Below are 12,184 nucleotides of genomic sequence, written 5' to 3'. Positions count from 1 at the left end.
CACACACACACACACACACACACACACAGACAGACAGAGAGAGAGAGACACACACACATACATACATACAGACACACACACACACACACACACACAGAGAGAGAGAGAAACACACACACACACATACATACACACACACACACACATAGAGAGACACACACAGACACACACAGACACACACACACACACAGAGTGAAGGGACCGTTTGCCCATAAATAACATTTCTGTCATTGTTTACTCAGCCTCATCTTAGTCCATACTCATATGGTGTTATCCATGGAACACAGGATTATTTATTTCATTATTTTTAATCAGCCAAAAGGACGTGATTATTGGCAGATGCCGATGATCTCAAAATGGCCAAATACTGAAGAATAGTCCTGAACTTTTTTTTTTCTACAAAAGTGACCACATCTGTCAAGATCCTTCAAAAAGTTCATTTTGCGCTCCACAGAAAAAATAAAATAAAATAAAATAAATAAATAAATGAAACCAAACATCACCAAAATGATGAAGTAAAAAAACCTAAAACACTATGTAAAAAAAGAAACAAAATGAATAAATAAAAGTATGCAGGGTCAGAACAGTAGAAAAAAGTCATTAACATTGTTTTAAGCAATTAAATAACTATTCAAAAATTTGGAAACTGATACAAAACAGAACAACTTATTTTTACCCAGCCAAATGGAAATGGTTATGGGCATATTCTGATATTCTGAGCATCTCAAAATGACCAAATCTGCCCAACATTTTAGTTTTTTCATACAAGTGTGACCACATATGTCAGAATCCCAAAAAATATAATTTTGTGTTACACAGAAGAAGAAAAAAAAAAGAAGAAAAAATACAGTAATAAGTTATACATTATTATTAAAAAAAATATATATAAAATACTTTAAAATATATATATACTTAAAAATATAGCATTAAAAAAATCACATAACTCTTTCTGCATTTGGGAACTAACACAAAAGGGAACAACTTATTTTTAATCAGTCAAATTAAAAATGATTATTAGTAGATGCAGATAATCTCAAAATTAACTGGCCTAATTCATTTTTGAAGAATATTTTTGTATTCTACAGGAAAAATAAATAAAAACTATCAAAGTATACAGGGTTAGAACAAAATGATTGAGTAGAAAAAGAATAAAACAAAAAAAAAGGTTACAAATTACATAACTATTTTTAAATTTCAGAACTGATGCAAAAGGTAACAGTTTACTTTCAGTCAAGTATCGACAGATGGAGATAAATCTTAAAACGGCCAAATATTTGATGAATCTTTTTTCATACATTAACAAAATCTTCCAATAAGATCTTTTTGTGTTCCACAGAAAAAATATATAAATAATAATAGTGATGATAATTAAAAATACCATATACATGCTTAAAACAAAATGATTGAGTAGAAACAAAATAATAATAAATAATCTATTCTTTTAGTAAGCATCTACCTAGTTTCACTTTGACCAGAACAGTCATATTAAAGAAAGTATGAAAGTATGAAAGTGTGATAATGATAATGAGGTGGGCGGGGCGTGGGGAGACTTGAGGCCACACCCATTGATGATAATGAGGTGGGCGGGGCGTGGGGAGACTTGAGGCCACACCCCCACCAGTCACGCTCATTGATAATAATGAGGTGGGCGGGGCGTGGGGGGTTACTTGAGGCCACTCCCCCCTCCGCCACTCCCATAAACACATGTGATAGCAGGTTTGTTCTGAATGACTCACAGTGCGAAATGAATGCCGGTGATGAGCTGCACGAGGAACTCTGACGTGACCATGAGCCTCGAGCTGATGCCTTTATAGCGCCGCACCTGCTGCCGCGGATATCCACAGATACTGACTCTAAAACACACCAAAACACAAACAACTCAATCAAAATCTGAATCATGTTCAATGAAAAGCCCACGTTTGTCGTCCACCGGGGTGAATTCATTACTAGGATCAGTGTTTAGTGTTCTCAGGCCCATGAGGGAGTGTGATGTGACCTTTGACCCGCTCAACCTGAGGCCTGCAGTCGAGGGAATGATCTTTGCTCGCTCAGCTGTAAACGCCAGCTGATTGGTTGAGTGATCAGTCATGTGACCGTGAGCGGTCACAGATCTGAGTGCGTTCAGGTCTATAAGAGGATCAGGGTGACTGGACGCAGAGAGGATCATAGGTGGATTTGAGACGCATTATTCACAACAAACCCGACCTGAAGACCCGATGAGAGCAGATCTGAACTGCACACTGTCCAAAAATGCATATAATAAATGCACATAAATTGCACATAAACTAGGTGAAATTACATAAAATCGAAATAATATTAAAAATAATATTTATTCACAAAAAAATGTTAACACACACACAGAGAAAGACACACACACACACACACACACACACACACAGAGACACACACGCACACACACAGAGAGAGAGACACACACACAGAGAACACACACAGACACACACACACACACAGAGTGAAGGGACCGTTTGCCCATAAATAACATTTCTGTCATTGTTTACTCAGCCTCATCTTAGTCCATACTCATATGGTGTTATCCATGGAACACAGGATTATTTATTTCATTATTTTTAATCAGCCAAAAGGACGTGATTATTGGCAGATGCCGATGATCTCAAAATGGCCAAATACTGAAGAATAGTCCTGAACTTTTTTTTTTCTACAAAAGTGACCACATCTGTCAAGATCCTTCAAAAAGTTCATTTTGCGCTCCACAGAAAAAATAAAATAAAATAAAATAAATAAATAAATGAAACCAAACATCACCAAAATGATGAAGTAAAAAAACCTAAAACACTATGTAAAAAAAGAAACAAAATGAATAAATAAAAGTATGCAGGGTCAGAACAGTAGAAAAAAGTCATTAACATTGTTTTAAGCAATTAAATAACTATTCAAAAATTTGGAAACTGATACAAAACAGAACAACTTATTTTTACCCAGCCAAATGGAAATGGTTATGGGCATATTCTGATATTCTGAGCATCTCAAAATGACCAAATCTGCCCAACATTTTAGTTTTTTCATACAAGTGTGACCACATATGTCAGAATCCCAAAAAATATAATTTTGTGTTACACAGAAGAAGAAAAAAAAAAGAAGAAAAAATACAGTAATAAGTTATACATTATTATTAAAAAAAATATATATAAAATACTTTAAAATATATATATACTTAAAAATATAGCATTAAAAAAATCACATAACTCTTTCTGCATTTGGGAACTAACACAAAAGGGAACAACTTATTTTTAATCAGTCAAATTAAAAATGATTATTAGTAGATGCAGATAATCTCAAAATTAACTGGCCTAATTCATTTTTGAAGAATATTTTTGTATTCTACAGGAAAAATAAATAAAAACTATCAAAGTATACAGGGTTAGAACAAAATGATTGAGTAGAAAAAGAATAAAACAAAAAAAAAGGTTACAAATTACATAACTATTTTTAAATTTCAGAACTGATGCAAAAGGTAACAGTTTACTTTCAGTCAAGTATCGACAGATGGAGATAAATCTTAAAACGGCCAAATATTTGATGAATCTTTTTTCATACATTAACAAAATCTTCCAAAAAGATCTTTTTGTGTTCCACAGAAAAAATATATAAATAATAATTAAATAATAATAGTGATGATAATTAAAAATACCATATACATGCTTAAAACAAAATGATTGAGTAGAAACAAAATAATAATAAATAATCTATTCTTTTAGTAAGCATCTACCTAGTTTCACTTTGACCAGAACAGTCATATTAAAGAAAGTATGAAAGTATGAAAGTGTGATAATGATAATGAGGTGGGCGGGGCGTGGGGAGACTTGAGGCCACACCCATTGATGATAATGAGGTGGGCGGGGCGTGGGGAGACTTGAGGCCACACCCATTGATGATAATGAGGTGGGCGGGGCGTGGGGAGACTTGAGGCCACACCCATTGATGATAATGAGGTGGGCGGGGCGTGGGGAGACTTGAGGCCACACCCCCACCAGTCACGCTCATTGATAATAATGAGGTGGGCGGGGCGTGGGGGGTTACTTGAGGCCACTCCCCCCTCCGCCACTCCCATAAACACATGTGATAGCAGGTTTGTTCTGAATGACTCACAGTGCGAAATGAATGCCGGTGATGAGCTGCACGAGGAACTCTGACGTGACCATGAGCCTCGAGCTGATGCCTTTATAGCGCCGCACCTGCTGCCGCGGATATCCACAGATACTGACTCTAAAACACACCAAAACACAAACAACTCAATCAAAATCTGAATCATGTTCAATGAAAAGCCCACGTTTGTCGTCCACCGGGGTGAATTCATTACTAGGATCAGTGTTTAGTGTTCTCAGGCCCATGAGGGAGTGTGATGTGACCTTTGACCCGCTCAACCTGAGGCCTGCAGTCGAGGGAATGATCTTTGCTCGCTCAGCTGTAAACGCCAGCTGATTGGTTGAGTGATCAGTCATGTGACCGTGAGCGGTCACAGATCTGAGTGCGTTCAGGTCTATAAGAGGGACTGGACGACTGGACGCAGAGAGGATCATAGGTGGATTTGAGACGCATTATTCACAACAAACCCGACCTGAAGACCCCAGATCTGAAGATCTGAGTGCGTGCAGGTCTATAAGAGGATCAGGGTGACTGGACGCAGAGAGGATCATAGGTGGATTTTTATTCACAAATTCACAACAAACCCGACCTGAAGACCCGATGAGAGCAGATCTGAACTGCACACTGTCCAAAAATGCATATAATAAATGCACATAAATTGCACATAAACTAGGTGAAATTACATAAAATCGAAATAATATTAAAAATAATATTTATTCACAAAAAAATGTTAACACACACACAGAGAAAGACACACACACACACACACACACACACACACACAGAGAGACACACACACACAGAGAGACACACACACACAGAGACACACACACACACAGAGAGACACACGCACACACACAGAGAGAGACACACACACACACACACACAGAGAGAGAGACACACACGCACACACACACAGAGAGAGAGACACACACGCACACACACACACACAGAGACACACACGCACACACACGCACACACAAATACACATACAGACACACACACACACACATACAAATACACATACATACAGACACACACACACAGACACAGACACACGCACACAGATCTGAACTGCACACTGTCCAAAAATGCACACACAAACACAAATTGCACATAAACTAGGTGAAATGACATAAAATCGAAATAATATTAAAAATAATATTTATTCACAAAAAAATTTTAATTAATGATAAATAATGTGTTTGAAGAAAGAAAAAAAAGGAATACATTTAAATAAGTGAATATTTATTTATTTAATTGATTTATTTACCAACTAACAACCTTGGTAACTGATAATAAATAAATAAACACACTAAATCATTTTAAATAATTATATACATTAATTATTTAATTGTTTCAAATAAAAATTAAACTAAGAATTTAATAAAAATTTAAATAAATGAATGCATTGTATTTTAATAAATTCATTTAAATAATTAAATCTGAATATAATTTAAACTAACTAAATAAAAACAAATAGGCTTGGCAATTACTGAATAAATGAAGGATTTTTTATTTAAACTTTTTTTTTTATTAATTTGGGAACGGATACAAAAGGGATTAACTTATTTTAATCAACTAAATGGAGATTGACCTACACTGGAAACCTCAAAAAGCCAAATATCAGCCAAATTACTGCCCTGCCTGACATACTTCGGTCCAAACGAGTAGGTCTGGATTGAAAGTTGGCAGCGACACCACAAGGAGGCAGGAGACGCACTCAAGATTATATATTTCTTAAAGCAAACAAGCAATTAAAGCAGTGAATCAATTAATTTTGACCATACATACATACGTTGGTGCTCAAACATTTGTCATTTATGCCTCTGTGCTGGTCCATCACATCCCTCAAGAGTTCATTATAAAACGGACAGTGTGTATCTATAGGCTGAAACTGTATGTTAGCGTGTCAAACCTGGAGCTGAGCTGACACAGAGACTGCAGAGACGAGCTGCTCATGTAGCTCAGAGACGCATTATAACACAGCAGCAGGAACGTCAGCACCTCAAACCTAAAACACACATCATCAAATTAGAGCTGCAAAACACACCATTCAATCCCCAGTCAGCACTCATTTGCTGATTAAAAATTGATGGCTATAATAAAAGCGTGGGGCGCGGGATGAATATTTGATGTGCACCTGTTCTGCGCGGTGAAGGTCTCGCGCTGCAGGTGGGGGCCGCTGTACACCACACGACTCAGACCGTGATTGGCTAAGGCTCCTTCCGTCAAGGCCAGAGAGCCAATGGAAGATGGCTGGGGGCGGGACACAGAGACGGAGAGTCAGGACAGATGCAGAGTAGAGCTCCGTGAGGAAATCAACGTGTGACAAGATCACCGCATCCTCGCTTTCTTTCGCTTTTAAATAGCTTGTAGTAGTAGCAGTGGTAGTATATATTTATTTAATGCCATGTCAGCATCTTCATGGCAAAAACAATACAAGTATAACAAATACAATAAAAACCAGCAAACAAACTCAACACAAGTTATATTAATACCAGCTTCAGCACAAAATAAACATGACTAAACATCCGAAGATAAGAGTACAACTTTACAATCCGTATCCTGTCTCATGTAATCTCTCAATCGGTGTTTCAGCCACGCAAAGACGTCAATATAACGGCTTGAAAACAATGTCACGTAACGTCACATTTCAATGTTTCATTTATAATTTGTTTCATGACAGCCACCATTTAAATTTTAGATTTAAAAAAAAACGAACTGACGTAGAAATATTATGTAACTTTTATTATACCAACTTCATTAAGTGTAATTTATAGCCTAAATTTATAGTCTGTTTTAACCTTCAATATTATAGTAATGTAGCACCAACTGACTCTCATGTATATTTTACAGCATTAGCTAAGAGAATTTTGTTCCTTGAGAAATTTTGGCATGTACTGTACCTGATATATGTGACCCTGGAGCACAAAACCTGATTGATAAGGGTCAATTTTTCGAAATTGAGATGTATGCATCATCTGAAAGCTGGATAAATAAGCTTTCCATTGATGTATGGTTTGTTAGGAGGACAATATTTGTCCGAGATACAACTATTTGAAAATCTGGAATCTGAGGGTGCAAAAAAATCTAAATATTGAGAAAATCATCTTTAAAGTTGTCCAAATAAAGTTCTTAGCAATGCATATTACTAATCAAAAATTAAGTTTTGATATATTTACGGTAGGAAATGTACAGAATGTCTTCATGGAACATGATCTTTACTTAATATCCTAATGATTTTTGGCATAAAAGAAAAATCAATAATTTTGACCCATACAGTGTATTGTTGGCTATTGCTACAAATATACCCCAGCGACTTAACACTGCTTTTGTGCTCGAGAGTCACATTTATCTATAATAATCGATATTGAATCGAACTGCAAGCTTGTCTTTGGTCTTGTCTTTCTCACCTCACCCTTCTCGTCAGTCAGCTCGACTCGCTCTCATCACGTGATAAATGAAATGTTCTCTAACTGAACTAAATGATTTTTATTACTAGAAAAAATCTAAAAGACGGTGGGCAAGTGACGTAACCGGTGTTGTGGCTTAAGAGACGGATCAGATCGACTCACCTCGTGATAAACCGATGGCTTCGATAAGGAAGGGATGGTGAAGGACAACACTTTACTCTGCCCGTCTTTATCAACGATTTCCTGAGAGAGAGAGAGAAATGATCAACATGACGGATTCAGACACACGAGGGAACATGCAAACACCAAAACCCTGCAACTGTACTGAAGATAAACAAGGCAATAACCTTAATGACGATGCCTTTACAAATAAGCATATTTATGAGATTTATGAGCACATAGAGGTGTCGCATTTACTGTATTTAACTCGTTTTGTGTGCTGTCGATGAAGAACAGCAATAAAGCTCACCCAAAAACACCAACCATTTTAAGACAACAGGATTGCATTAAAAAAATAAAAAGATTACAAAAATTTCCCATCGGTCTCTTTGGCAGAATGATGAAAGCAACCAGATAAAGCATCTAATGCGTTTCCTTTGCACTGCAATTTCATTTAGTTCCTTTAACACTGAAAACAAAAGCTGCCCGTCTTTGTCAGAAAGCGAAACAAACACGTTTATTCGTTTATTTGGATCCCTATTAGCCACAACCAAGGTTTTTGCCCAAAGTGTTCATTTTATTTAAATTAAAACTCATCTAAAGAATGCATAGAGACAAAAAACAAAAGCAAAACTGTATTTCACCCCCTCCCCAAAGTCTGATCATTTATTACAAATTAAATATAAATACTATATCTATATACATTTTATTTCACCTAAAAAATAAATATAAAACTTTAAATATATCAATATTACAAAAACACTTCCCCAAAAAATTATAATTAATTTAAAATTACATGTAATATATATATATACTGTACAAAGTTAAATCTAATAAAACATGTTTCAGGGATAAAGGATTTTGACTCTGAGCTGTAAAGCTGTGCTTGTGTATAATATGACCAAAAAGACCATGACGAAGCCTTTGGTCACATAAATCTGGAAAACAACTGAGCTGCAGTCAGAAACACAGTGAAGCTCGGATAAAGCTCAGCGCCTCGTCACTCCTCAGCACTGATGGTGAACGTGTCACGAGTTTGACAAGATGTCGAAACATTTCAGCACAGTCATGATGAACGGTTCACACGACTCGAGACTTCTTCAGAGCAGATCGAGTGAGATTTCAGTGTCGCTCTGCAAACACAGGACACCCACAGACCGTCTGTCGCTGATTGACAGCTGAGCTACTCTGACATTCAGGGCGACTTCACGGGGCGTAAAACCCATGAAAGACTTCCCTTCTCACAGCCGGATAAAAACACCACTTCCTGCTCAAGGCAAAATCCACAGCTAAAGTTCACCGGAAAAGCCTCTCTGAGTCACATCTACACCATTTCTTGACATGATTTTTAGGGCTCGGGGAAAAGCCTTGAATATCTTTCAAAGATTTTTCCAAGTCACATTTATGTGAACTCGTTTGCTGATTAAAAATTGATGAGCAAAATAAAATAAAACAATCATACGATATACACACAGAAACTCAAAGGTCTTCATGACAACCCGCCAAAATAAAAGTTCTGTTTCACATGAAGAAATTGTGACAGAAACATACTGCGATTGTACAAAAGAACGTATGTCTCAATATAATAATAGTACTAACACTAATAATAATACATTTTATAAAATATTATTAATAATTATTCATTACTATTCAATTACTTAACCTTTGAATCAAAATTATTATCAAAAATACAATTTAACGGTAAACATCTGATGTGCAACACTTTCTTTGCAAAAAAGGGCTTGTTTAATTTTCATTTGATTAAAAGATTAAATTAATTAGACATGCTTTAATTCTTACAATTTAATTAAACCATTCAAATTAAATCCAGAAATATCAAAATGAAAAATGTGGAATTTGGCAAATAAATAAATTCATTAAAATAAATAATAATAATAATAATAATAATAATAATAAAATAAATAAAAATAAAACGTACTTCATAAGCCCCTAAAAGTGTACATTTTGTTAAACTTTAAAAAAATTGCTGGTAAACTGTGTACGCTTCATGATTTTAATTAATTAGTCATGCTTTTTGATTACTAAAATTACTTTTGATTAATAAAATACTAAATGTAACTATTAATACACAGTCCAGAAAAAACTAAAACTAAAACCAAAAAAAAAAAAAAAAGAAAAAGAAAATGCTGAAAAATGAACAAGTGGAGAAAAAACAAAACAAAACAACGGAATTTAGAAAAGAATAAAACAGAAGGCCCTATAAACATGTATTTATGTACATTAATCTTGCAAAGTTCTTCAATTACGAAACAAATTCGATCCAACTATAAACCATTCTTCAGCTGAATTCAATTCAGTGGATTCAGTTTTGTTTCAGTTTTATTCAATAGCTGTGTCAATGCTGCAAAGTTGATTGAAAAGAATACTGTCATTATTCAGCTCAATTCAGTTCAATGCTGATTCAATTCATTTCAATTATAGTGTCAATTTTGCCAAGTTCATCAATTATGAAAAATCAATTTATCTAGAGTATAAAGCAGCTCTACAGAAGATAACAGCCTCATTATTCAACTAAATTCAGCTGGAGTTTTGTTCCCACCCGAGAGCGTCAGCGCAGTCATATGGATAATATTAGTAGTAGTATATTTTTATTCAATGCCATGTCAGCATCAAAGGCTATTTTCATGCCAAAAACAATTAAAAAAACACAAGTATAACAAATACAATAAAAACCAGCAAACAAACAAACACAAGTTATACTACACAAGATTTCTTACATTAACATATGATAAAAATTCTAAAACGTTTTCTGGCAAAATTATACAAAATAACTCTTTAAGTGAGTTCATATGATAATATCATTTGTGACCCTGGACCACAAAACCACCCATAAGGATCTTTATTTTTGGGATTGGAGTTTTGTTCCCACCCGAGAGCGTCAGCGCAGTCATATGGATAATATTAGTAGTAGTATATTTTTATTCAATGACATGTCAGCATCAAAGGCTATTTTCATGCCAAAAACAATTCAAAAAACACAAGTATAACAAATACAATAAAAACCAGCAAACAAACAAACACAAGTTATACTACACAAGATGTATTGTGTACAATGTACAATGTATTGTTGGCTATTGCTACAAATATCCTCCAGCGACTTAACACTGCTTTTGTGCTCCAGGGTCACCTCTGTGGTGTGCAGCATGTGTTAGTTGAGCAGGGCTCTCACCAGGTTGTAGATGCCGAGCAGAAGTGCCTCGATGCAGCCGCTGCAGTGAGGATCTCTCGCCGCCGTCACCAACAGGTAACTCCACACCAGCTCCGGCAGAAACTGCAGAGTGAAGCGCTGTAAACGCGGCTCGCCGCTGCGGTAAAACTCGAACAACTGATGACACACCGGCTCCAGCAGCTGACACACACAAACACATCCCCGTTACAAACCAGTGCACCACTACACCAAACACAAATCTGATTTAAATACAATACAAACAGATTAAAGCAGGATTTTAGAAGAAATCATTTATACCCAAAAAAGTTATATATTCATGCTGGGCGGTATGACCACAAATCACGGTATTTTTCTAAATTATACCGGTTTCACAGTACATAAATTCATATCATAACAAAAAATAAACACCGGTATTCTGTATGAACCGGTATACCGCCCAGCACCATTATTTATATATATATATACATATACATATGTTAGTGGTGTCCCCGACTAAGGATTTTCATAGCCGAATCTGAATTTTCGAATCTTGCTGATATTCGACTGATAGCCGAATCATATGTTTGGGGGCGGGGGGCAAAATACATTACCAAGAGTCAAGTCAGGCATTCGACAGTCATAATTACGTTAACACACAGGAGAAATGTGTAACGGACACCTCGCAGATACAAACGGGGTAAATAATGTTTTATATTGCTACAAATATCCTCCAGCGACTTAACACTGCTTTTGTGCTCCAGGGTCACCTCTGTGGTGTGCAGCATGTGTTAGTTGAGCAGGGCTCTCACCAGGTTGTAGATGCCGAGCAGAAGTGCCTCGATGCAGCCGCTGCAGTGAGGATCTCTCGCCGCCGTCACCAACAGGTAACTCCACACCAGCTCCGGCAGAAACTGCAGAGTGAAGCGCTGTAAACGCGGCTCGCCGCTGCGGTAAAACTCGAACAACTGATGACACACCGGCTCCAGCAGCTGACACACACAAACACATCCCCGTTACAAACCAGTGCACCACTACACCAAACACAAATCTGATTTAAATACAATACAAACAGATTAAAGCAGGATTTTAGAAGAAATCATTTATACCCAAAAAAGTTATATATTCATGCTGGGCGGTATGACCACAAATCACGGTATTTTTCTAAATTATACCGGTTTCACAGTACATGACGGTAATTTTTTTTCATGCATGACCGGGTGTTAACCAAATTTTCTACTGATTGAGAGGAAATACTGCAGTATATAATGCCCTATTTTACTGTCATGATGAGAGAATATTGTCAAAAAATACCACA

General features: G+C 36.2%; 1 protein-coding gene across 3 annotated transcripts in view; it reads right to left on the bottom strand.

The window, feature by feature from the left end:
* The window catches only part of LOC107573804 (hyccin), a 36,585-nt gene that overhangs the window by 1,913 nt on the left and 22,488 nt on the right, over positions 1-12,184 (bottom strand). For 2 of the 3 annotated variants that reach the window (XM_016260254.1, XM_016260255.1), the window contains exons 4-8: positions 11,679-11,858; positions 7,704-7,784; positions 6,269-6,384; positions 6,044-6,139; positions 4,129-4,245 (exon numbers count right to left, since the gene is read on the bottom strand). In XM_016260254.1, the coding sequence (XP_016115740.1) occupies positions 4,129-4,245; positions 6,044-6,139; positions 6,269-6,384; positions 7,704-7,784; positions 11,679-11,858 (590 nt within the window). The remainder of the gene's footprint in view (positions 1-4,128; positions 4,246-6,043; positions 6,140-6,268; positions 6,385-7,703; positions 7,785-11,678; positions 11,859-12,184) is intronic. The other variant, XM_016260256.1, reaches the window with a different exon arrangement.

The sequence above is a fragment of the Sinocyclocheilus grahami genome, unplaced genomic scaffold, assembly GCF_001515645.1.
Source record: "Sinocyclocheilus grahami isolate Dianchi unplaced genomic scaffold, SAMN03320097.WGS_v1.1 scaffold2039.1, whole genome shotgun sequence".
NCBI lineage: Eukaryota > Metazoa > Chordata > Actinopteri > Cypriniformes > Cyprinidae > Sinocyclocheilus > Sinocyclocheilus grahami.
This window is presented reverse-complemented; position numbering and strand designations above follow the sequence as displayed.